General features: G+C 45.7%; 1 protein-coding gene across 6 annotated transcripts in view; it reads left to right on the top strand.

Annotated features, from left to right (window-relative positions):
* The window catches only part of HLCS (holocarboxylase synthetase), a 229,684-nt gene that overhangs the window by 33,613 nt on the left and 170,845 nt on the right, over window positions 1-25,226 (top strand). For 5 of the 6 annotated variants that reach the window (XM_027584867.2, XM_027584863.2, XM_027584862.2 and 2 more), the window contains exons 3-5: window positions 5,740-5,902; window positions 7,515-8,461; window positions 12,996-13,178. In XM_027584867.2, the coding sequence (XP_027440668.1) occupies window positions 5,851-5,902; window positions 7,515-8,461; window positions 12,996-13,178 (1,182 nt within the window). In that variant the 5' untranslated portion in view covers window positions 5,740-5,850. Of the gene's footprint in view, window positions 1-774; window positions 908-5,739; window positions 5,903-7,514; window positions 8,462-12,995; window positions 13,179-25,226 lie in introns of those variants that run through there. The other variant, XM_027584865.2, reaches the window with a different exon arrangement.

Raw genomic sequence — 25,226 nt, 5'->3', positions numbered from 1 at the left:
GGGAGTCTGCTTGAGATTCTCTGTCTCCCTCTGCCCCTCCCCCTGCTCATGTGTGCCTTCTCTCTCTCTCTCTCAAATAAATAAATCTTTTATAAACAAATAAACAAATCAGTGGACTTTAAGTAAAGCAGATTATCTGCCATAATGTGGGTGGGCCTCATCCAATCAATTAATCACATGTAGGGGCACTTGGGTGGCTCAGTCGGTTGGGCCTCCAACTCTTGATTTTGGCTCAGATCATGATCTCCGGCTTGTGAGATGGAGCCCTGTGTCAGGGAATGCTCTCTCTCCCTCTGCCCCTTGCCCCCCTCCCTCTCTTTAAAAAAAAATGTTAATCCCATCTAAAAAATACCTTCAGGGTCACATCTGGACTGAAATTTGGCGGCAGATCTGGGTACCGTGGCCTAGCCGAGTTGTGGGAGAACTTCAGCACTGCCCCCTTCCCCCCCCCCCCAATGCTGCAGGCAGCCCTGGGAAGGACAGTTCACTGAGGAGCCACCCCCGGGCATGGAATGTAGTGCCCCTTGGCCCTGGGCCTTCCTTGTGGACGTGTGTTGAGTAGAGCAGGTCCACCACTGCCTCCTGTCATCAAGGTAACTGCAAGTCACAAGCTTTGGTTATGGAAGGGATTTCTGCCAGGAAGTCCCTTTGTTTAGGGCTGACCGGGGCTTCTTCCGCTTTGATCTTCCGGAGTAAGCCTTTGGTGTGACTTCCCCTTTCTATCTCCATCCCTTTGTTTCCACCCTGATGTGCAAACTGGAAGCACCCTGTTTGCTTTTAGACAAACACCGCTGGATGCATGGGTGACAGCCTGGCTTTGCTTTGATGGAGGACACAGCGCAGCTTGGGGAGTTTGCATGGTCTGTGGCTCATGGACCCCATATCTACAAAGAGGAAATGCACTTAGGTGAGGGAACAGCTGGCTGAGTGGAGAAACCTGATCAGGGGTTTGTGTGTATTGTTCCCTGGCCGCTTCCTGTCCTTCCCCATGCTTCGTTTATCTCTCCTCCTTCAGGGCTGTCTGAGAATTTAAGTATTGGTTCCTTTTACACTAAATACTTACTCTGAGGCCTTGCTCCACACCCGTGCCCTCTCCAGCAGGGTGCTAAATCAGCGTTTGAACAACTGAACCCGGGGCTGGGTCTCCCCTGGCTGAGTATTTCTCCTCATGCGTGCATTGCCAGCAATAGCCCCGAGGACGAAGATGCTGTTAGCTTCGCGTGGGAGGTCTGTTGCGCTGTTCCTTTGCACGTTTCCTGTTCACCCTCCTCTGCAAAGTCAGCTCTTGCCTGCCGAGGCCAGAGTTTATCTTCTCATCCTCGTGAGCTGACATCCTTCCTCCATTCTCAAAGCTGGAATCAGCTAAATATTTGTGCGAATTGTCAGCCTCTGTTCTCATCCTGGATCAGAGGTGTTGGATGTGAAATGCGGAGTCCCACTGAAATGCTGGTCAGGGGAATCCGGCTCACTCTGGCTGCCTGTCTGGAGGGAGGTGGAGAAGTCTGTGATCAGGTGGAGGGAAGGCTCCCTGTAGAGCTAAAAGAAAATTACGAGGGTTCTCTTTCTCCAAATATTCTAGACCCATTAGTGGGTTTCAACCTTTTGACCATAAAGACTTGCAATTATTGAGTGTTTCCCAGCTTTTTAAATGGCTTCTTGAATGAGGAACATTAGATTCAATTTGAATTCTGTCTCAGGAGAGGAATGAGATCGTAAGGAATAAGATTTTGTGGGGTTGGGTTCACCCTTGAAGGGCCACAAACCCTTGTGATACCTAGAACTTTTTTCATCTCCCCCCCCCCAAGCCCCCTCCCTTACCCTCAAACCAGTTTTTGCCCGCTCAGGGGGGAGAAGGTCCCCACTGAGAATACCTGCTTTGAGGACATGTGTAGAATAGTAAGTGCCCCTCTATGGATCAGGGATTTTGCGCATCACTCCCATTTGGCTCTCGCAAGTAACCCTGTGAGGTGGGTAACCTTGCCATTTCCACGTTACAGACGGGAAACCCAAGCATAGGGAATTTGAGTGACTTGCTTGGGTCCCTCAGCTATTGGCCAGAGGAGCCGGGACTCAATTCAGGGAGCTGGGCTCTGGAGTCCTCCCACTGTCTAGGCTGTCCTGGTGCAGTGTAGGAATAAGCAAAATGCCTTGATTCTTTTCTTTTCCCTTTTTAAAATTGACCTATAATTCATATACCATAAACCTCATCCTTTTGAAGGATCCAGTTACAATTCAGTGGTTATGCAGTCACCACTACCTAATGCCATTTTCATTGCCCCAAAAAGAAACACGTATCCATCAGTGGCCACTTTCCACTCCCCTACTCCCTGGCCTGGCAACTGCTAATCTACTCGCTACCTCTTTAGATTTGTCTGTTTTTGATATTTCATATAAGTAGAATCATGTAATATATGACCTTTCTTTCTTGGTTTCCTTCACTTAGCATAATGTATTCAAGATCATCTGCGTTGTGACATGAATCAGTATTTCACTCTTTTTCACAGCTGAAAAATACTCCATTGTATGGATATATATATATATGTTTTTAATCCCTTCATCTGTTGATAGACTTTTGGGTTGTTTCCACTCTTTGGTTATTATGAATAATGCTGCTATGAACATCTATATACAACTTTTGTGTGTGTACATATATTTTCAGTTTTTTAGTTATATGCCTAGGAGTGCAGTTGCTGCGTCATTTGGTAATTCTGTGTTTAACTTTTTTTTTTTAAAGATTTTATTTATTTATTTTAGAAATAGAGCGTGAGCAGGGGTGGGGTAGGAGCAGAGGGAGAGGAATCAGCAGACTCCATGCTGAACACAGAGCCCAACAGGGGGCTTGATCCCATGACCCTGAGATCATGACATGAGCCGAAACCAAGAGTCAGATGCTCAACCGATCGAGCCCCCCAGGTGCCCCTGTGTTTAATTTTTGAAGAACTATCAAACTCTTTTGCAAAGAGGCTGCACCATTTTATATTTCCACCAGCAATGTAGTAGGGTTCTGATTTCTCAGCATCCTCAACAACACTTGTTAGCATCCATCCTCTTGATTATATTCCATCCCAGTAGAGGTGAAGTATCTTATTGTGGTGTTGATTTGTGTTTCCCTAATGACTGATCAAGGATGTTGTGCATCTTTTCAAGTGCTTATTGCCATTTGTATATTTTCTTTGGAGAAATGTCTATTCAGATCCTTTGTCCATTTTTAAAAAGATTTTATTTATTTGAGAGAGAGAGAGAGAGAGAGAGAGCATCAGCAGGGGGCTTGGGCAGAGAGAGAGGGAGAAGCAGGCTCCCTGCTGCAGGGCTTAAGCCTAGGACTCTGAGATCATGACCTGAGCTGAAGGCAGACGCTGAACTGACTGAGCCACCCAGGCACCCCCCACTCTTTGTCCATTTTTAAATTGGGCATTTTGTCTTTATTGTTGTAGGAGTTCTTTCTTTCTATATTTTTATACATTGTGGATACAAGTCTTTTATCAGATATGTGATTTGCAAATATTTCCTCCCATTTTGTGGATTGTCTTTCCACTGTCTTGAAGCTATTCTTTTTTTTTTTAATATTTTATTTATTTATTTGACACAGAGAGAGACACAGCGAGAGAGGGAACACAAGCAGGGGCAGTGGGAGAGGGAGAAGCAGGCCTCCCGCCGAGCAGGGAGCCCGATGTGGGGCTCGATCCCAGCACCCTGGGATCATGACCCGAGCCGAAGGCAGACGCTTAACGACTGAGCCACCCAGGCGCCCCTTGAAGCTATTCTTTGAAGCACAAAGATTTTGATGAAGACCCATTTATCTGTTTTTCTCTTTTGTTGCTTGTACTTTTGGTGTCCTATCTGTGAAACCATTGCCTTGTCCGAGGTCATGACAATTTACACCTGTTTTCTTCTAAGAATTTTGTAGTTTTAGCTCGTATATGGAGGATTTGACCCAGTTTGAGTTGATTTTTGTACCTGGTGTAAATGGCATGAGGTAGGGGGTCTATTTTCATTCTTTTGCATATAGATATCCCATTGTACCAGCACCGTCTGTTGAAAAAAATTGTTCTTTCCCTGTTGAATTGTCTTGGCAACCTTGTCCAAAATCAGTTATCTATGTGTTTATTTCTGTGCTCTCAGTTCTATTCCATTGATCTGTAGATCTGTCCTTATGCCAATTGGACCTTGAGTTTTGAACTTTTGAACCCCATGTTTCCTGGGTGAGCAAATTCCCTCAAGGCAGAGGTGGCTTGGCTTGTGGGAATTCCCCCTTCCCTCTGTAGGTTCGGGATTTACCCCAGTGTTGGGCCTAGTATGTTTCATTATTTAGTCGTTTCTTCAGTGCTTTCAAGATGATGTTGTATTGATGTTATCCAGCACTTTCTCATTGTTTTCAGCAAGAATTAGTTCTAAAAACCTAACCTATCAATATAAAAAACGGAATTCAAAATTATTTATCTCTGATTATGAAATTTGGGGCAGTGTATCCCTGAGATGATTTGTTTTGGGAAGTAGGGAAATTCTTCATGGCATCTTAAAAAAGTACCACTCTATCTACTTGCTTGTAAAGCCAGATTCATAACAGCTAATAATCGTGGCTTTCATCACTTGAGTACTTTGCTGTCCCAGGCTTTCCGGGATTCAGATGTGCTCTTGAATCTCATTAATACAACAAACCTATAAGATGACTGATATTCATAGCATTGTTCCTGTTTTATGAATGAGGAAGCTGGGACTCCAGATGTTCTGAGACTTGCCCGAGGACACACAGCGAAGATGAGCCCAGTTTGACCCAGGCCCAGGTTCTCGACTCCAGAGCCAGGCTCCTAACCTGCGTCCCCGCTGCCCGCCACCCCCCCCCCCCCCCCCCGCCAGGCCCAGGGCTCCCCTTCTCCTCCTCCAGGGTTCACATTCTTCTCTTAGAAAAACCAGAACGTGTCAAGGACTGGGTTTTTTCTGTGCTCATTTTCCCTTGTGGTGGGAATTCGAGCCAGGACAGGCAGGAGCTCTCCAGACAGGACGGTCCTTGACAGTTGTTTTCCCAGTTGTAGGACTCAAGGAGGAGCCCCATGGAGAACTTCTCTGATTCCTGGGCTGCAGGGCATCGGGAGCACCAGAGAGTGCGGTGCCCAGGAAGGGACGTGCTCACACGCGCCTGGGGAGTTCTGGTGCATTCGGTCTCAGGCTGCACCAGAGCAAAGCTGGTCTACAGGTTACATTATAAATCACTGGATATTGCGGACCTGTTGCTTTCTCCTATTTCCTGTTACTAAAGGGCACACTGATGTATTTCCATGTCTGGAAAATGGCCCTTTCCCCTTTCAGCTCCTTGAAAAGCGGTGGAGACTTCAATTGCTTGCTTTTAAAAGAGAGGGATGGGGTAACAGGGCGATGGGCACTAGGGAGGGCACGTGAGGTGATGAGCACTGGGTGTTACACGCAACTGATGAATTATTGAACACTGCATCTGAAACAAATGATGTACTATATGTTGGCTAATTGAATTTAAATAAAAAATAAAAAATAAATAAAAGAGAGGGTTGTATTTAGTGCTTTGGAAGCCCTGTTGTCAGGTAGAAACAAGAATGTTAGAGCCAGAACAACTTTGATGTTAAGAAAATGCAGTATCCAGTAACTAACTCATTGTGTTTGACTGTAACTGCGGGGTGGGAGCTGAAGGGAAAAGTATTTGCTTAGTTTAGAGAAGAACAACCTCACCGTCTTCTTCTTCCTCTTCCCTCATCCATGTTTTCTCAGATTGTGAAGTGGTCCGACTGCTGTTTGCCATTAGCTTGCAGACCTGGGGATCCTTATCAATTAATCGCTGAAGCAAGCGTGGATGACTTCAGTAAGCTGGGGGTGGCGTTCATGGAAGATAGACTCCAGATGGCTGATGGATTGGTACCTCAAAAGATTGTTTGTAAGTGACCTCAGAAATGTTTCCATCAGGGGCACCTGGCTGGCTCAGTCAGAAGAGCAGACAACTCGTGATCTCTGGGTCGTGAGTTGGAGCCCCACGGTGGGTGTAGAGATTACTTAAATAAATAAAAAGTTAAAAAAAATATTTCTAGCATAGCAGGAGACCCTTGGTTATTAGCTTAAGGACTGTTGCACCCTCTTGTTCGGTGTGGCTTAAGGCTAATGCTTATCTTCAGTTTAATGCAGTCAACAGGTGGATATAATTGTAACAGTATGAGAATAATACATGTGTTAGTTTTTTTTGAGATGCTTATCCCAAAGTATATCGATAGTGCTTTTTAAATTATTTCTTTTTAAGTGGGCTCCATGCTGGGCCCAACATGGGGCTTGAACTCAGGACCCTGAGATCAAGACCTGAACTGAGATCAAGAGTCAGACCCTTAACCAACCAAGCCACCCAGGTGCCCCAAGTGCTTTTAAGATTCTTTAACAAGGATTTCCCATAATTGCATTATCCAAGAGATGGCGTGCAAATGTAGAACCCATATAATAATTGTTTCCCACCATCTAAAAAATATAACAAGTTTCTAGACTATAGTTCGACTGGATGGAAAGCATAGCCAGTATTACTACAAAGTTCTAATTCTAACAGTGTTTTACTTAAAAAATATATATCACAGTATTTTGGGATACATCTTTTTTCAGGAAACATGCAAAATGTTCTTTCTTAATTAGGTTTTAAAAATTGAGTTTCTGTGTCCATGAAAGTCTTCATTTGTATCTTTTTTTTTTTAAGATTTTATTTGATAGAGAGAGAGAGACAGTGAGAGAGGGAACACAAGCAGGGGGAGTGGGAGAGGGAGAAGCAGGCTTCCCACGGAGCAGGGAGCCTGACATGGGGCTCGATCCCAGGACCCTGGGATCATGACCTGAGCCGAAGGCAGACGCTTAACGACTGAGCCACCCAGGTGCCCCTTCATTTGTATCTTGAGCAAAGGAGTGTTCCCAGCTCTGGAAATCCTTGTAAATCATTTAATTTCCCCATTTGGCATGTGCATGTGCCCAATACAATGTCAGGTGCATAGCAAGTGCTCCATGAATGTTTTCTGAATCAGTGATTGTAAACTTCTATTCCAGTCCTGAGATAAGATACTGGAAAGACCCTTTTCCCCCACTGATCCTATGAAGTGTCCCGAGAGCACCTTCTACGTGGGGTATGCTGGGTACACCAGATATGTGCCTTTTTTGTTTCTCAGTTTCATTTTCTTATAGGAGACTGACACCCAAGAAATCGCTTCTGTAAGTAAGTGGGCACAGAATTTACCTCTCTGAATCCCACTTTGTTCACCAGCCAGTAAGGGGATCTGGGGCTTCCCGATTCACAAGGCAAAGGTGTTGTGGAAATGTGGGATTTGGGATTTCACTCTCGGGAAGGTCGGGCGCACCCTCCCAGCAGGTGGGAGCAGTGCCCGGTTCCAGTGGATGCCGAAGACTTGCGGTAGGGATGCAGGTGGGAGCCAGTGGGTGGAGTGTGGAGAGCGCCATGAGGTTTTGAACTGAGCCGCGTGACAGGCCAGAAGGGCTGATGATTGTCTTTTCTGTTCGTGTTTTAGCAGTGCACTTGCAGGACTGTACTCTGAAGGCACTTGAGGATCAAGCCTCAAACAAGCAAGCCCAGGCCCTACAACAGAATCCTGAACCTTCCGCTGAGAGTAAGCCTGAGCCGGACGTTATGGAGTGCATTGGTAGAGACGATCCCGAGGTTCTTGGTGCACAACCCACACTGGGGACAGGGGATGCCTCTGGCAGTGAGCCTGCCGGGGAGGGTGACAGAGGAGTAGGCTCTGTCAAGCACTGTCCCCTCCATCTGTCTAGTTGCCATGAGTGTCTGGAGCTTGAGAACAGTACCATTGAATCTGTCAAGTTTGCATCTGCAGAGAACATTCCAGATCTTCCCTATGATCACAGTGGCAGTTTGGAGGATGTTGCTGATGATATCCGCTTGGAGAGAGAATGGAGGAGAGTCAACATCACGGGAAAGGCCCCCAACATCCTCTTCTACGTGGGCTCTGCCCCCCAGAAATCCCTGGGCAGGTTCCAGGAGGTCCGGTCCGTCCTGGCGGACTGCGTGGACACCGACAGCTATACGCTCTACCACCTGTCAAGGGAAAGTGCTCTCAGAGACCCGTGGTCAGACAACTGTCTGTTGTTGGTCATTGCCACCCAGGAGGCTATTCCTGAAGACCTTTCCCAGAAGTTCATGGCCTACCTTTCTCAGGGAGGGAAAGTGTTAGGCCTGTGTTCGTCCTTCACATTTGCTGGCTTCCGGGTGACGAGCAAGAGCGTGCTCGAGGAAACCGTCCAGAACTTGGTTTTCTCCAAGGCTGACCAGACCCAGGTGAAGCTCAGCGTCCTGAGCAGTGGCTACGTTTATGAGGAAAGCCCTGGGGAGCGCCGCACCCTGGGCAAGCTGCAGGGTCACCTGGAGAATGGGAACAAGGACAGGCTGATAGTGCAGGTGCCTTTTGGAACTCGCGGAGGAGAAGCTGTTCTTTGCCAGGTATGGAGCTGTTATCCGTGTAGGGATCTTGGGGGACCTCTCAGTACGCCCTTTAAGGCTGAACGCCAAAAGGGTCAAGAGTCTGAGCTCCGTGGGGTACTTCTGATCCTTGGCTGGGACTTTTTTGCTGATGCTGAGTAGGTTTAGATGAGGGCTTTCCTGTCGCATGAATATCGCATTTCACCAAAATACTCAGGACGGAGGGACGAAGCAGAAGGTGTCATGCTGATTAAAGACTGCTGGTTGACCGAAGATGAGTCAGAAAATTCTCTCTTGTTTTGCTCTGTGCTGGTAAGCCTCTTTCCAAAATACATTGGTCTACTCGCTTGTCTCAAACCACGCTGTGGTCAGTATAATCGAACCTGTTCGTTCGCATAGGGAGTTGAGTGCCTTGGGCTGGTGATTTTCAGGGTTCATAACCCTCACGTTACAACATTGTGGTTGATATCAGGGATTGCGTGAATGCGTACCAACTGCTGGGGTAGTGAGTGTTGAGAACTTCTCAAATCCTCAGTTCTTTTATGATTTTTGTCACTCTTAAAATCTAAGTGCTGAGAAAAATTTCAGATAGAATTTTGAAGCGATTTCGATTTATGGCGCATTAATACGATTGACCCCTGAATAACATGGCTTTGAACTGCGTGGGTCCACTTGTGTGGAATTTCTTGGCTAAATACAGTATAGTACTGTAAATGTGTTCTCTGTTCCTTATGATTTTCTTAGTAGTAGTTTCCTTTTCTGCAGCTTACTTTATTGTGAGGATAGAGTATATAATATGTGTAATATACAAAATATGTGTTAATTGACTATGTTATCGGTAAGGCTTCCGATCAACACTAGGCTGTTAGAGTTAAGTTTTTGGAGAGTTGAAAGTTATATGCAGATTTTCCACTGCATGGTGAGGTTGGCCCCCTCACCCCCCACATTGTTCAAGGGTCAGCTTTATATAGGTAAGGGAGAAGTGGGAAGGGAGAAGAAGGGCCGTGATACTTCCCTCCCGCTCCCTTCCCAAATCCTTTGGCTCATCTGCTGTTTTTTTTTTTTCCCCTCACTTTCTTTTTCCTTTTCCTTTTTGGTTTGTTTAAGCAGATGGAAGCAGGATAGACGGTTTCCAAATTCCTGATCATTGACTGCAAACTTTTTTAACACCTCAGGGCAGAAAGTTTTTATTAGAGTTAGAGGAACTCTTGTCCCTAAGGATTTGTTATCTCATGAGAAAGTTAAGTAGATGTAGAATATTTTGCCCAGAATAGTTCCCAGGATGAGTGTAACAGATTTTGTTTTATTACAGGGATCTTTTTGTTGAGTTGGAGAATCGTTTCCTTTTTTTTATCGTTTATTTTCATTTCATATGCTGTCCTCGGAGCTAAATCTCTTGGCTTTTCTGACCACAAACATTCTTCAAGGGGTCATAAATTTGTTTCTGTACTATTCCAAAGCCCATTCGTTTGTTCTTAAGATAATGCTCAGTCAAAGATGCATATAATTTAAAAATCTGGCCATCAGGACAGATGAATGCATACAAGCCAAGCAGGTTTCATGTAGGTTGCAAAGCACAAGAATTAGTTTGGAGGCCTAATAAATGTTCCTCTTATCTTTTTCTCTGCAAAGATGGTAACTATAGCAACTGTGTATTCTCAGAAAATCCACTTAAAAACCCGAGTTCCTAGAGCTGTATTTCAGGTTTGAATGGTGACTTTTACCACCCCTGTGCACAGACTTGTACTAGAAAATTGATTCGGCACTGCTGCGATCCATTTCTCTGAGTGACATGGCAACTCCGCTTGCTGCACCATTTAAATTGACCCCGTTACTGTCATAAAATTTGATACTGCATGCATTGCTCTAGGAAAAAAAAAAAGGCAATACGATGCAGCTTCAAAAATCAGATTCAGAGGATTAGAATGTCATTTTTGATTTTAAATGACTTCCAGTCTCTGTGACAGGGTCACTGCTTTCTGCTCAGACCTGCGTCACTACAATACCTTGCCGCCAAGAGCAGCCAATAAATGTTATTATCGAGGGCTGGTTAGTTTCCTCTTTCCCTGGTCAGTTTCATAGTCTTCATCTCTAATAAATCGAGTAATGATGTAACCCAGTAAGAGGGGGCAGAGCACTTCAAGGGCAAACCACAGCCGCGCAGTGGATGGTGGTCTCACAGCCAAGGCGCTGCATGTGAACGCCTTTACTGCTCATCACGAGGATAAAGGACGTTTTCGTGTGCTTGCTGTGACGAGCAGGTTTGCAAGGGAAATTTAAGGCTGTGGATTAATGCTGACATTGGATTATCGGATGGACCAGGACTTTGGCATGAGGTTGCCCCGATGGACTTAAAAATATTTTATTCCCTTATTTAGCGTAGCGCATGGCAGTGTGGCCTGGCCTTTCGAGCAGGGTTTCTCAACCCCGGCACTGTTGACGTTTCAGGTAGATCCTGCTTTGTTGTGGAGTTGTCCTGTCCCGTGCTCTGTAGGGTGTCAGCTGTGTGCTACCCACTAGATACTACGCACAGGTAGCAAACCACCCTCCACCCCCTGCATTTGTGACTGAAGACGTTTTAGGTCAAAAAGCCTTAATTTTAGAAGAAGCCAAGGTATAGAAACGGGCCCATCAGTATGGTAACAGTATGACAGCCAGAGGATGAGACATGTGTTGGGTCCCACGGAGGACCAGGAGCGCAAATCCAGAAGCACACGCTGTCTGTCCTGTGAATTGAGGTTTAGAGACCAAGGAGGTCTCTCTTCCCGCGTCCGTTGTCGAAGCAGCTACTGTTAAAGCCCACGAAAGCACTCCTCGCACAATGTCCGTGGCTGTCCTCTCTCTTACCTCCTGGAGCCCTGGAGGCCTGCTCGTGGGGGGTGAGCCCGTCTTTTCCTCCTTGGCCTCGCTCATGTGTGACTTTGAGTTCAGCACACCCCACTGCGGGTGCTTCTTGGATCTTCTGTGTATTCACTCAGCCTGGGCTGTGTGTGTGCCAGGCATCATGCTCACGCCCTCTCCTCTGGGCCCAGGTGGGGCGAGAATGTCGCTCATTTTATTTCTGCCACCTGTAAGGGGTCACCTCCAGGAGAGCCACTGCCTTTGTCCACTAGAGAGGAGAGGCCACAGTTAGGGAGAGAACGCAGGGAAGAAGGAGACTCGGATTCGGATACCTTGAAGGATTTCACTTCTCTGCCTCTCTCCACGGCTGTTTGGACGGACTCACTCCTGGCCGGCAGGAGCAGCCCTCGGCTGGCCTGCCCTCGCGTAGGGCCGTGCTGGCCTGTCTCTCCAAACCTTTAAGACTGGCATCAGCTGCACGGTCGGACCGCTTTGGACAGGATATTGGGACAGTATTTTTGACTTGGTTAAGTCTTAGGTGGGAATTGAGAGATATTACATTGCCTGAAGGCTGTGGGCACCTGGCTTTTTATTTTCATCATGCTGCTAATAGTATCAGGTCAGGAGCTCTGCATACAACAGAAATCCACAGCTGATTCCTGGCAAAGGCAAAATAAAATAAAGCAAACATGCTTAGCTTGCTCAATATTCTGGCACCCTCCAAGGCTCTAATGGCCGTTAAAATCTGATCTCAAGAGGACCAGAAGTTCTAGTCTGTTCCTTTACACCAAAGCACACACCACTGATTGGAAAGTTCTAGCTGAAGGGAGCTAGAAGTTCTAGCATGTTCCTTCAGACCAAGACACAGACCATTTGTTGATTGGTGGGGCTGTTTTATTTATTTATTTAAAAAGATTTTATTTGTTTATTAGAGCGAGCATGAGCAGGGGGAGGGGCAGAGAGAGAAGCAGACTCCCACTGAGCAGGGAGACTGATGTGGGGCTTGGTCCCAGAAACTGAGACCATGACCTGAGCCAAAGGCAGACGTTTAACCGACTGAGCCACCCAGGTGCCCCTAGGTGGGGTTTTAATTTTAAGTGGACAACAAAGCCTGAACTAGATAGAAGTCCAGAATCTTAAATTCAATCCAGGTGAAGGAAGGTGGTGGGGCGGGCCTTTCTGGGGTCCCCCAAGCCCCACATCTTCTATTTGAATGCCTGCACACACTCTTATAATGGTGAATGAGGCTCCTCTCCTTCGTGGTGTTGTTTCCTGGTGGTTATGACTACAGGTGGAGTGAGAGTTTGCACACCACCCATTGAGCCTCCTGGAGTTCAGTAGCAACCTTAGTTGGCTTCTCAGTACAATCCTATTTCTAAGTGTTTTGGTAGAGTAATCAAGCAACTTGCCGAGGTCCCCTGACTGGTTAGTGATACAAGTCGGGACCCAGGCAGAGTCTGAATACTATCCAGGCTTGTGTCCAGCACCACCTTTCCACCCGACTGCCCAAATTTCAGTCGGCTCCTTTGAATCTTTTTATTGCTTTGTCGTGACTCTCCACATGGTCAGGTGCAACGTTTACATACTGTTGAAGATCAGAAGGATTTCTGTTGAGGTTTTCAGAAACTCTGGTAAAGACACTGTTCCTCCTAAGGTCGGCAAGTGCCCCGGATTCACAATTCACGATTTACGAAGCAGTGTCTTTTTCCCGCAGGTGCACTTAGAACTACCTCCCAGTTCTTCAGTGGTGCAAGCCCAAGAAGATTTTGATCTGCTCAAATCAAGCAATATTAGAAGATATGAAGTCCTTAGGGAGATCCTGACAACGCTCGGCCTAAACTGTGACATCAAACACGTTCCTGCCTTAACCCCTCTTTATTTACTGCCTGCGACTGAGGTGAGTGTGTGCTCAGGCGGGAAGGGGACGACCCCTTGGTTGCCTTTCTTCCAGACGGCGACCCTGCTCTTCCTCAGTGGTCTTGATTTTGATTTCTGTTTTTATTTTGCCTTCAAGTTTGGGAACTGTCTTAAAGATATCCAAGTATAACTGATACTTGTGGTGTTTGTAGGTAAGGGCAGGAGAGAAGACTGTTGGGGTTTAGAAGGCGTTATATCTTAAGGGTCACGGCCTATCCACTTTAGGGGGCAGAGGGTCACTCTTTTATGTGTCAAGAGTGTATTTGGAAACCACAATTTATTCATTTGGGATTAAAGACCTTTGTTTTGATCCGGGCCTTTTTCAGGGAATTTTTGGACAGGAAAAATTCATTTGTGCTGATGTCTGCCATCTTGTGGCAGAAGGGGCTCCGAGTTCAGTTTCTGTCCTCTAGTTGTGTCTAAAAGGGAAATGCCCGCGGAGCTGGGAATGTATTCAGGAATTTTCCTGGGCTTCTGTCTGCCTCTGCTGCCTGTGGTTGTTACCTGGTTTGGGCTGGTTGCCAGATTCTTAGGGGTGTCTCCTACTAACTCCTTTGCTTTGCCAAGCTGTCAATCTCTTATTGATTGTGGCAAGTTATTTGGAGGTCTTTTTCCTGTCTCCCCTACATAGGGAAATTTGTGAGTTTAGTGATATAACCCTGCAGTTTCAGCAAATGCCTGATGGTCCAGGTGACTCTGAACACCAAACTTACCTGCTTTCCCTTGAAAAGAGCAACGTATACCTCCTACCTCAACATTTTTAAAAGAGAAGGAACTCCCTTTTGGGTTATACTCTATCCCTTGGCAAACTTCGTTGTCGGAGGAGAGCGGAGCCGTGGGCCATCTGGATGGGATGTGCTCACTTGGAGAAGACAGCTCTAAACTCCACGTGCGTATAAGATTAGGGTACGTTATAGGATTATATGGGGTTTGCAAGAAATAATATATGTGAAATTTTGTGTAAATTATATTATTTAAAAGACAGTCCAATTATTAATATTATTATTATTAGTTTGGAGTTTTAATAAGTTACGTGTGTATAATGTACCTAGTGCCTGGTATCTAGTCTAAAAAGACGTCAGGTGATGTTTTAAATTTTAAAAATGAATGATATTGCAATGGATTTTTTTTTCCATTTAAGAAACATTCTTTTATTTCATTTTCATTGTGGTTTTTAGCCAGTTTGTACTCTTTTAACTTTTTTATTTAAAAAAATTATTTTAAAAGTTTATTTATTTTCGTAATCTCTGTACCCAACATGGGGCTCGAACTTATAACCCCAAGATCAAGAGTCCCATGCTCTTCTGACTGAGCCAGCCAGGTGCCCCAGACTCTTTTAAATGGCTGCTTTCGGGGATTCATGGTATGACTTTGGTTTGTGCCTTTATCTTGGGACTTCAAAATTCCACATCTTTGTCTCTATTTTAAATGTTCAGTTAATAGAAGAAAAAGCATCAGATCCAACTTGTGACTTATATTAAAATAAAGTGGGTCCTCAGAGCTTCCCCTCCTATAGACGGCCCACCCATCGCCCTCCCACTTTGGAGGGATGGGGCAGAGCCTCGGAGGTAAGGGTTACTGGTCCCAGGGGAGTTGTGACTGTCGCTCTCCTAAATCTTCTCACTCCCTCCTTTCCTGGTCATCGAGGGCTGAGACCGGATATGTGAGGAAATGCCTGCTTGTTCTGAGGTCACCGAGTGAGACAGACCAGGGGCAGTGCTCCTTGACCTTTCCTGGGAGTTCTGACTGCACTGGTCTTGGGACTTGCCCCTCTGGACTCCTGGATGTATCAGTGAAGAAGAAGCTGTGTTCTCAAGGTTCGAACTCTGGGCACTTCCCGTGGTTCTTTAACCTGAAACACCTAAGCAGAGGCTTTGTATTGCGTGTCTGCTTATATCAATGTACCCAGTAGATACGTCATGGTTTTGTCCTTTCCGTTCTTTTAAATTGCGTGTGGCGGGGGATGCATTTCCCCTACTGATTGGTGACCCTGATTCACAAACCTTGGGAATGAAGTGCTTGAACAAGATTAAAGCCAGTATTCCTTCTGTATGCAGACGTCTGTATGTCTACCCCACGCAGACTCCAAGGCTACGAAGTCCCTCTTTATGTAATAAGTTTGGGAAAGAGCAGTTTTCAGAAACGTTCTCTTCTCATTTTGGGTCTCCCAATTGGTCTGGTTGCTCTTGGATCTCTATACTGTGGATTGCTTTTTCTCCCGACTGCTTTTCTCCAAATTCCTTTTTACTTGGGGAGCCCGAGGAACCCGAGTGTGTGAGCTTGTGGTTGTTATGTATATCTTCATTTCTTAGTTTTATCGACTCCTAGAAGACTTTGAATCTGCAGTTAAAGGAAATATAAGAACTCAGGGTGTTGGGCGCCTGGGTGGCTCAGTTGGTTAAGCGACTGCCTTCGGCTCGGGTCATGATCCTGGAGTCCCGGGATCGAGTCCCGCATCGGGCTCCCTGCTCAGCAGGGAGTCTGCTTCTCCCTCTGACCCTCTTCCGTCTCGTGCTCTCTATCTCTCATTCTCTCTCTCAAATAAATAAATAAAATCTTTAAAAAAAAAAAAAGAACTCAGGGTGTTAGAGTATGCTTTCCTGAAATACAAATTCTTTAAAGGATTATCATGCAAATGAATGTGAAGGTAGACTGATCCACACCTTGCTGGTCTTTCTGCAGGCAGCTGCATAATTCCTCGGGGTCTTCTAATGCCGAGGTGGAGACGTCTAGGAGCATCTTCTAGTCACTGTGCAGGTGGCTCAGCGTTTACAGATAGTTGGGGCTGACAGATTGGGAAGAGAGCTGCGTCGTACATTCTTTTTGGTTTTCTTTCCTGCAGCCTTCTTACTAGATCTCATAGATCCCCATGGAATTAAGGCACGTGGAGAGGATGTTGTCATCCCAGCATCTGTACTACATGGCCCATCCTTAGATTCATCACCTGCCCTGTATGTAGTAGATTCCATGCCTGTGCTTGCTTCGGGCTCCGGGCTACTCTGTGCCGTTGGGAATCAACCACCTCTCACCACACGGTGTCGCTGCTGAGCTAGGCTGCCTGTGAACAGACTCCCTGGACTGTGGAAACAGCTCAGAGACTTTTTTTTTTTTCTCTCTGCACCAGCTCCACATACTTTAGTAGTTTTCCATTATATTGGCGGCACTTCCTTTTGGATCTGTAGGAATTATTTCAGCGTCACGGTTAATATTCATCTTTCATTAAGCGTCTTGCTGTGTACTAGGTACTGTTCGAGGACGGGATATGAAAGAACAGAGTAAACACACTAGTTACCAGCTGTGTTTACAGAGTTTGGTGCCTAGGCCCTTGCTCTGTATAGCAAACGGTACAGAAGACTTACGAGGTACCTATGAGCTTCCACATCACTCTGATACAAATGGAAAAGAATAGCAGGGTGATCCAGGTAGAAAAAAACACTCACCCAAAGAACAGTTGATTCTTGGTGTTTGCTGGAGATGTGTTCTGAGACCTTTCCCGGCACCCACGCGCCCCAGCAGCATGTGATTTCCCCTATAAAATCCACTCATGTATGGCCTCGTATGCGTCACCATGCATGACACCACGAGGAAGCAGGGCTTGGCTGAGGTGCAGCCTCTGGGTGACCGGGGACTTCTTGTTTAATCGAAACTCCCAGGGGGCAGGATTGAAATTCAGGCCTCAGCAAAATTATTGCTCTGTCCAAACAAAACACACAAGCACGTGTACCCCACCAATGTGTCTACAGAAAAAAAGACTGGAGGGAAATACAGAAATCTAGGGTATATTTCTGGGTGGTGGGCTTCAGGGTGATGATACTAAACTTTTGTATGTCCTAAATTTTCTGTAACATACATGTATTATTTTTATAAGGAGCAAAACCAGTTATTAAAAATGCACACAAATTACTCTTACTGGACTTTGAAGGCATCCCAGAAACGGTCACAACTTGAGTGTTGAAAATTAAGGACTCTTGTGTAGATATTGATAGTTTATTTAATATTTGACGTCTATATTAGTTACTTTAACAGCGTTAGCTTTGTTAGTAACGACTTGACTCTGGTGAGTGGCCAGTGATAGCTACGCTGCTGGGTTTAATCATGGCTCTCACCTTCCCGGCGGGTGCCCCCGGGCCTCAGCAGTGCATTCACGCCTGCTTCTGGGGGTCCTGGCGGAAGCTTGTAATTCAAGTGCCCCCACCCCTGCTTGGATGTTTCTCGATGGAACCCTTCGAACTATTTCTCAGAGAAGACCACAGCTGTGCTGATGTCTACCCAGGGAGCCCTTTCAAACAGATAACTTCCTTCCCAGAGGTGTGAGTAGAGAGAGGGGCTCAGAGGACATGCGGCTGACCCCAGATTACTGGGTGGCCACCACACTGACCTCGTGCCCCTGGTGCTGCTGTTGGTGCTGCCGGCAAGTTAGCAGGAATACCCCTTTCCTCTGGGGGACCCGTGTGTGTGTGTGTGTGTGTGTGTGTGTGTGTGTGTGTGTGTGTGTGTGTGTGTGAGTGTGTGTGTCCAATTTGATAGAAAAACACAGCTCGTTCCCCTGCAGAACCACGGAAAAACTCACCCTCCCGTTTCCATTTATCTGGGCTCTGTTTCCATGTTTGTCTCTGCCGGGGGGGAGGGTGTGAAGCGAGCCCGAGGGGTTTGTGCTTGGAGGGGCAGCTGGTTGATTGGCACAAGCCGGGATGGGAGCTCAGTGGGTCCCTTTCGACCCCCCAGCCGGACCAGGGGAGGTGGGGGAGAGGATGGGACTGCGCACAGCCTGCTTGGCATGCTCCCCTACCCTGGGACAGCATTGCGGGGGTCTGGGGCTTTCTGAAATTACAAACCTGGCATTCTTTTGGGCGTTCCTTGTGGCTGGTAGCTGATGGTATGGAGGCGTCCTAAGACGGAGGCAGGCAGGACGTTGGCAGGAGTCCTGCCAGAGAGAGGGTATGCGGTTCCTTTGCCTCGGGGTTGTGACGTAACCGTAACAAGAAGTGACAATGGGGGTTGTTTTTAAAGCAACCCGGCAGAAATTGTCATGTTGTGTGTCATTTCGGTAGTGTGGGTGTTGTGGGATGGGTCCTCTATGCTTTAGAACAAAAACTAGTATCACATTTCATTTTGATTCAACCCCAAATCATTTGCCGTGGAATGCCTCCTCCCCCACCAAAAAAGCAGGTAGGAGTAGTTTCAATATCTGTAAAAGTATTAAAATTTCCTAGTGTCGTCCCTTCCACTCAGGGAGCTGCTTTTCTGATGTTGGTTGCTTTAGGAAGAAACCGAGACTAAATCATACCACATGGTTCTTATTCTTCCTTCTCTTAAATGATCTCTTCGTTTAGCAAACATCTGAGTGCCTACTATGCGTGAGACCTTTCTGTGGAAGTTTCTGGAATCCAGACACATTCTCGTCTTGTGGCATGCGGTATAGGTAACCAGGTGCCTCCCCAGGTGTCTCGGCCTCATCTGGATCTCACGGTGGCCCTGACAGGTGGGAAGCCAGGGCAGGGGTCCTTATCCTCGGGAGAGCAAGCCGGGTTGTGGAGCAGTGAAGCATCTCATGTGTTTTTCTGAGTTAATTGAAATTCTCTAATTAAAAAAAAAACAACTCTTGCTTTCCATGTTTTAGCTTAGTATTTGGCATGGCATCCTCCCTCTCTCCACCTTTAATCTTAGTTCTGAATCTCAAGTAAGTACGGTGAGATGGAAACTTCCAGTGTTCCTTTAAAGCACAGCTTAGAAAATAATTTTTAGAGATCCAAATTAGAGAGAAAGTCAGAATTCCAGGTGCGCCCTGAATAGCGCCTGACACGTGGCTAACGCGGTGGTGGGGTAGCTATTTTATAATACGTACCGAGCTAACGAGCAGCTAGCAGATTAAAGCAGACATTTAAAAGCTTTTATAGCTATGAATGTTTAGGGGTCTTTCATATACCTTTCTCTCCTTTCTTTCTTCCTTCACCTAAACTGGAAGTGCTTTGTTCATTTTAACTGACTTCCTGTTAACGCACATAATACCTATGGCAAAGGTGACATGATGGGTTTTGACGTTGAAATGCAAAAGAGATAATACATGGGGTGTTTTCCTTAGCTGCCTTTTTATTTAAGTCTGTCTTTTGTGCGGAGAGGCTTTTCAGCTATCTTATAGACCAAATTGTTATTTGCATCTTACTTTCACGAGAATGTTTCCAAGAGACTCCTGCAGAGTAAATAACGTCTGGGTTGCAGCCCAGGCAGGGACCGATAAGGTGCTTGTGGGAGACCCAGGCGGATGCCGCTTCGGTTGTTTTCCACTTGGAGTGGGTGCTGTTCTAGTTCAGTTCCTGCCGGCCAGCCCGGGGGAGAGGGTTACATGAGAGGGAGCATCTCTTCCTACCCTTTCCTTCTGCGGGTAGTACCCTACCCAGGAAGGGCGCTTTTATTTCCTCACACTATTTATATCCACCGCTTATGCAGTCACAGATCTGTGGATGGGAAACAGGCCCTTTTGGAATAAAAAGTCCTCCAAGACCAAATGCTTTCTGTCTCCCACACCAGCTCCCTAATAGCTGCCATGTGTGAACGGGTACAGATTATGGCCTTGCCTCCTGGGGAAGTCGACTGAAGCTGTCTCTAGAAGTCTTGCAACATTCTTAGGAGCAGAATTTTTGTCTCCCAGGCCTACAAAGTACATCCCAAGGGATGAGCCCACACTGGCCCTGGGCGGGAGGGCACGGCCAAGGGTTCCCGTGGTGGCCACCTAGTGCTGAGGCTGGTTCTGTCCAGCACTGAGACCTGAGCTCCATGGATGACCATCCTCCTGCAGTTTTCGGGCGTGGGAATGACAGGCGGGGAGCACGTTCTGTTTCCATTCATGCTAAGAATTCCAGAATGTCGCTCCGGGAATTGTGCTGTCTTGAAAAAATGTTGGTCACGTTTCAGGGTTTTAGAACTGACAGGCCATTTGTGGCCCCGGATGGTGTGTGATCTTGTTTCCCCTGCCTGAGCGGGAGGGTAGAGACAGCCCCGGGTGCCAGGGTGGTGGTGTTCCTGGACCTCCGCAGGGAGGCTGGCTGGGGCCATCCAGGCCAAGATCTCGCTGGCTTCCTTGCGAAAGCCGGCCAGCGTGGCGGCAGGAGGACTCGGCTAAGGTTAGTCTGTCTGTCTGTCTCTTTCTCTTGGAGATCAGACAGCGCTGTAATCACTCTCAGGGTGTTCTCGTTCTGGCTCCCCGGAGCTGCCTACGAGTGGGTGCATTTTTCCAGATGCTGTTGCACCAAGTGTGGCCTCACACAGCTTTCCAGATACTGGATGTTTCTAGAAAAACTCTCTATTATCCTCCTGCTTCTGTTGTATTTTTCTTTCTTAAAACGTTTTCTGGCTTTGGTTTAATCATATAATCAGTAGAAGAAATACTGGAGTATAGACTGTAATTTTGGTTCTTATTGATTGTTGGACATCCTGCCCCTCATAAAAAATTCTAGAGGTCAGACCCCATTGGGTGACTTGAGGAACATGGCTTTGAATGAAAACATTTTAGAGCCTTTAGAATATTTGTTTTAATGGATATTTTTTAGTGGTATTTGAGTCTTTACAACTTTAGCATGTGAATTAACCTATAAATAAATAAATTATAAACGAATGAATAAATTGAATATATGCATATATTCCTTTGTTTAACTAAAACTTCTAGAAAATGCTTATGAGATTGCTGAAATAGAACCTTCCTTTGCAGAGAGGTCTTTTTCCCTGAGGATGAGAGAAGATTTAGGTGAAATATCTAGATTCCTGCTAAAAAGGAAACATACTTTCGCATCGGCACATGGAGATGTATGTACAACATAATCTTGTGGTGTGGGTGTAAGTTCTCTCGTGTGTCTCCTGTGTGTGTGTCCAGGTGTGGGGAGATAGGGCTTCTGGGTAAAGAGAAGGATTGTGTTGACACTTGGCTCTTGCACCTCCTAGGTTTAAATTCAAATTCTAAATAGAGTATCTTGCAAAGGCGGACCGGCCATCCCCAGCCAGCAGGATCACCCGATTCTGAATGGGTGCCTTGCTGGGCTGTTCGTTGGTGTCAGAAGCTGCGAGTCTTTCCTGCACCCTGAACTGTGAAAACATGTAGTTAAACCTGCTTGCCTCCCATAGGCAAAGTAAAAGTTTGACAATTAAAATGAAAATTAGAAGTGAGTATTCTTCTAAGAAAACTTGTAAAGTTTTCCTTTTTTAATGCCATAGGAAAGTATTTGACAAGTTGTTTTCTTGTCTTTGAGCAGAAACGAATCCTCCATACAGCAGTTTATTAGTCAGTAATTGGATGATGGCACCACTAATCCCCCTTCCTGTTTTTATTCTCAGTAAATAAGGAAATGGGGCTTTTTTTTTTAAGGTGTTTTTTTTTTTTTTTTTTTTTATTTGACAGAGAGACAGAGAGAGAGGGAACACAAGCAGGGGGAGTGGGAGAGGGAGAAGCAGGCTTCCCGCTGTGCAGGGAGCCCAACATGGGACTCAATCCCAGGACCCTGGGATCATGACCTGAGCCGAAGGCAGACGCCCAACGACTGAGCCACCCAGGTGCCCTGGAAATGGGGCTTTAAAAAGAAAACACCAAATTGTGGTTCTATAAATTAAAAAATGATGCTCTGTTTTTTTTTTTTTTTTTTAAGATTTTATTTATTTGAGAGAGAGGGAGCATGCGAGCACAAGCTAGGGAGACGTGCAGAGGGAGAGGGAGAAGCAGACTCCTTGCTGAGCAGGGAGCCTTACATGGAGCTCGATCCCAGGACCCCGGGATCATGACCTGAGTCGAAGGAAGACGCTTCACTGACTGAGCCACCCAGGTGCCCCAATGCTCCATTTTTTTGAGGGATGGGGGAATGGGGAATGTCCAGACTCTTTCTGCCTTAGAATTGTCTAGATTATTACTCTAGTGCTTTCCACAGGCATGAATATTGAGGTTTTTCCTCTGGCTTTTTTAGTCTGTCGAGGGCCTTACAAGTCAAAGGTCTGTAATTTTGAAGATTCTCCTCTTTTGCATGTATTTTGTTTCGGTGATGATGGGATTACGTGTGATGTCTCAGACTGGCCGAAAGAGTTTGTTGTGCAAGGTGGCTTTTTAATTTTTAATTTTTTTTAAAGATTTTATTTATTTGACAGAGAGAGACACAGCAGTAGAGGGAACATAAGCAGGGGGAGTTGGAGAGGGAGAAGCAGGTTCAGAGCCCGATGTGGGGCTCGATCCCAGGACCCTGAGATCTTGACCTGAGCCGAAGGCAGACGCTTAACGACTGAGCCACCCAAGCGCCCTGCAAGGTGGCTTTTTAAAGGACAGCCCACTGTCACCAGATTCTCATGACCAAATCTTCTCTGTTCTGTTGTGGGAGGGTAGATGAGATGGCCTTTCACATTCTTTCCAGGACTCCGGTATTAATGCTGGTCCCAGCAAAGCAATCAGATGCAAAAAAAAAAAAAAAAAAAAAAAAAAAAAAAATTAAACTTTTAAATAGTTCCTTTGGATGCATTTTTTTTGGTAAGAATTTGTGGTTATTACCATTTTCATCTTTATACTGGAACAATTTGAAATCATTGGTAGGTGCTTTGCACAGTTAATTTAAGCACAGTGAAAGACTGTTTTGCTCTCTGCTTTATTTACTTCAGGTTCTTTCTCAAATTGATTTTCCTGTTAATTTAAGAATTACCAATGCAATATACAGGAGCCTCAAATTTGCACTCAAGTTATGGTTTCAAAATTTGTGTGCTAAATGGGCTGTTTTAAAATGTGGTTATTTATGTCAGTTGGGTTTCCTTACCAGCTCACTTATGTCCTCATGCTTCCCTAATGCAATTAAATACCATCTTGTGGTGCTGTTGATGTCCGATGCTGACCTGCTGGATCCTGAACACACTGGGAACACACAGGACATCTCTTTCTACCTCTCCAGGGTTTGACTCGGAATACAACAGCCCTGTTTCAGACGTCTCTGAAACAGTCCGGTTGGACCCCTAGTAATACCGCATACCGCGGTGCATATGTGTCCTTACTGGGAATCATTGCATTTGTGTTGGTAGGTTAATACTTTTCTCATATTTAAGAAAATGGTTTCTTTTTTCTTTTTCATAGTAACTGTTAAACTGTATCCACACATCAAAGGAAACGTTTTGTAGAAAATTTCAAATGTACAAAAGGAAACAGAAAATGAACTCATGAACTCTGCGTCACAGATTTTTATTCTGGCCAGTCTTATTTCATCTAATTCTGTCCACTCCTCCATATTATTTTGAAGCAAATCCCAGATATTTATATCAGATTTTTCATCTGTAAATATTTTAGTGTTTCTAAAATATGAGAGCTCTGTTTAAAATCATAACCAGAATACCACTGATGCACCTAAAATAAATCTGTTCCTTTGTATAATCTCATACCCAGTTGGTGTTCCATTTTCGGATGAGACATACTTAAAGATGGGCCCTATCATCCGTGCATTGTGTACAGGCATGTTGGTTCCCCTCTTTATACAACAAATGCAAGAAGGAAGCAACCAGGTAGAAACCAGTATAACTTTTTGGGGGACGTGTTTTAGAAAGTAGATTTCTGTGTCTCTTGAAATGCCGTATTTTAGCCCTTGTCATGAGGCCGTTCTGAAAATAGCAGCAGAAAATCATTTGTAATAGCATGCAAAACAACCGTGCGTAGAAATGCAGCAGATCTGTGTGGCACTTGCCCGTTCAGAGCGAGGCAGGAGTTTCTCTCCCTCTCTTTTCTGCACAAGAAGTCCTGGTTTCTTCAGCGAGGACGGTATGGATTTTTGCTCCGTATGCTTTCGGTTCAGGTTGATGTTTAGCCTTTGACCCAGCCACTTTCTTACAATAAACAGTTTGTTGATGAGAGCAGCTGCCCACCAGATTGTTTCCAGATTGTTCTCTCCTGGCTGAGGACAGAGTGCACCTTACGAAGAACTCGGCTTGGAGCTTGTGGCTTCCACTTCTTATAGGTCTCCCCCTTTGAAGCCAACTGTCGGCCTCTGAACATTCTCCTAGTTGCATCCAGTAAATCGGTGAATCTGCAGCACTAGAAATCAGGCCTCCCTTACAATCTGATTTTATTTTATTCTCTGAAGGAATGATAGCATTTTCTAGAAGTTTCTGCCACACGGAACGATTCCTTCTATTCCAGTAAGAATTCCCAGTATTCGGTATGTGGAAATTAGGGTGGTGCTGTGTCGGGAAGTAGACAGAACACGCTTTATTTTGTATAGGAGTCGGTGCTCCTTGACGATTCACAGGTTTTCTACACAGTTAAGGAATGAGGTTAACTTTCAAACTAAGGTCAGTATTACCTGCCTGGTATTATTATCTTGCCCTTTCAAAATGAATTGTCATTTTTTTTTTCTACTTTTGCAAGACAGTACTACATTTTTTTTTTAAATGCAAGCAACAGGTAACCTAATGACTTGGCAATTTATGTGACCCAAAGGTGCACCATAGTTCGAATTTTTGCTGCTTCCCTAATCACCTCACCTCCCCCCCGCCCAGCTGTCACCTAGAGTGGATTTTCTGCTTGCAGCAACCTTCATTAAGGCAAGGTCGGAGCTTTCAAGCATCAGAGCCAACACTTTTCACTAAACTGGTCACCAGGGGCTGCTGTCAGAATGGTGAGTCTGAGCTCACCTCCCTAGAGGCAAGTTTACTTTTTCTACAACCAGTAAATTTTGTTAAGCTACCAATCCTGGTTTCAAACCTCAGGTCTCACGACACGGCCTCCAGTCACCAAGCGTGCTTACAATTGTATCCTTTCCAGCCGGGTATTACGTAGGACCTGGACCCAATTCAAGACCCAAGATGAAGACTTGCGTGTTTCTCATTCAGTGCCAATAAGCTGTTATTAATACACTGATTCCACATAGACTGAAAAGCTTCACAAATGTACTGGGGTTTGTGTTCAGGGAAGAGTAGGTCCTGCGTTTGGACTGTTCCAGATCCAGACCTCTGGGGAGGAAGGGCCCATGACGATGGCAATCTGGATTTTTGGGGAGGTGTTCTTACCCGGAGTGGCCTTAGCATC

The sequence above is a fragment of the Zalophus californianus genome, chromosome 1, assembly GCF_009762305.2.
Source record: "Zalophus californianus isolate mZalCal1 chromosome 1, mZalCal1.pri.v2, whole genome shotgun sequence".
NCBI classification, from domain to species: domain Eukaryota; kingdom Metazoa; phylum Chordata; class Mammalia; order Carnivora; family Otariidae; genus Zalophus; species Zalophus californianus.
This window is presented reverse-complemented; position numbering and strand designations above follow the sequence as displayed.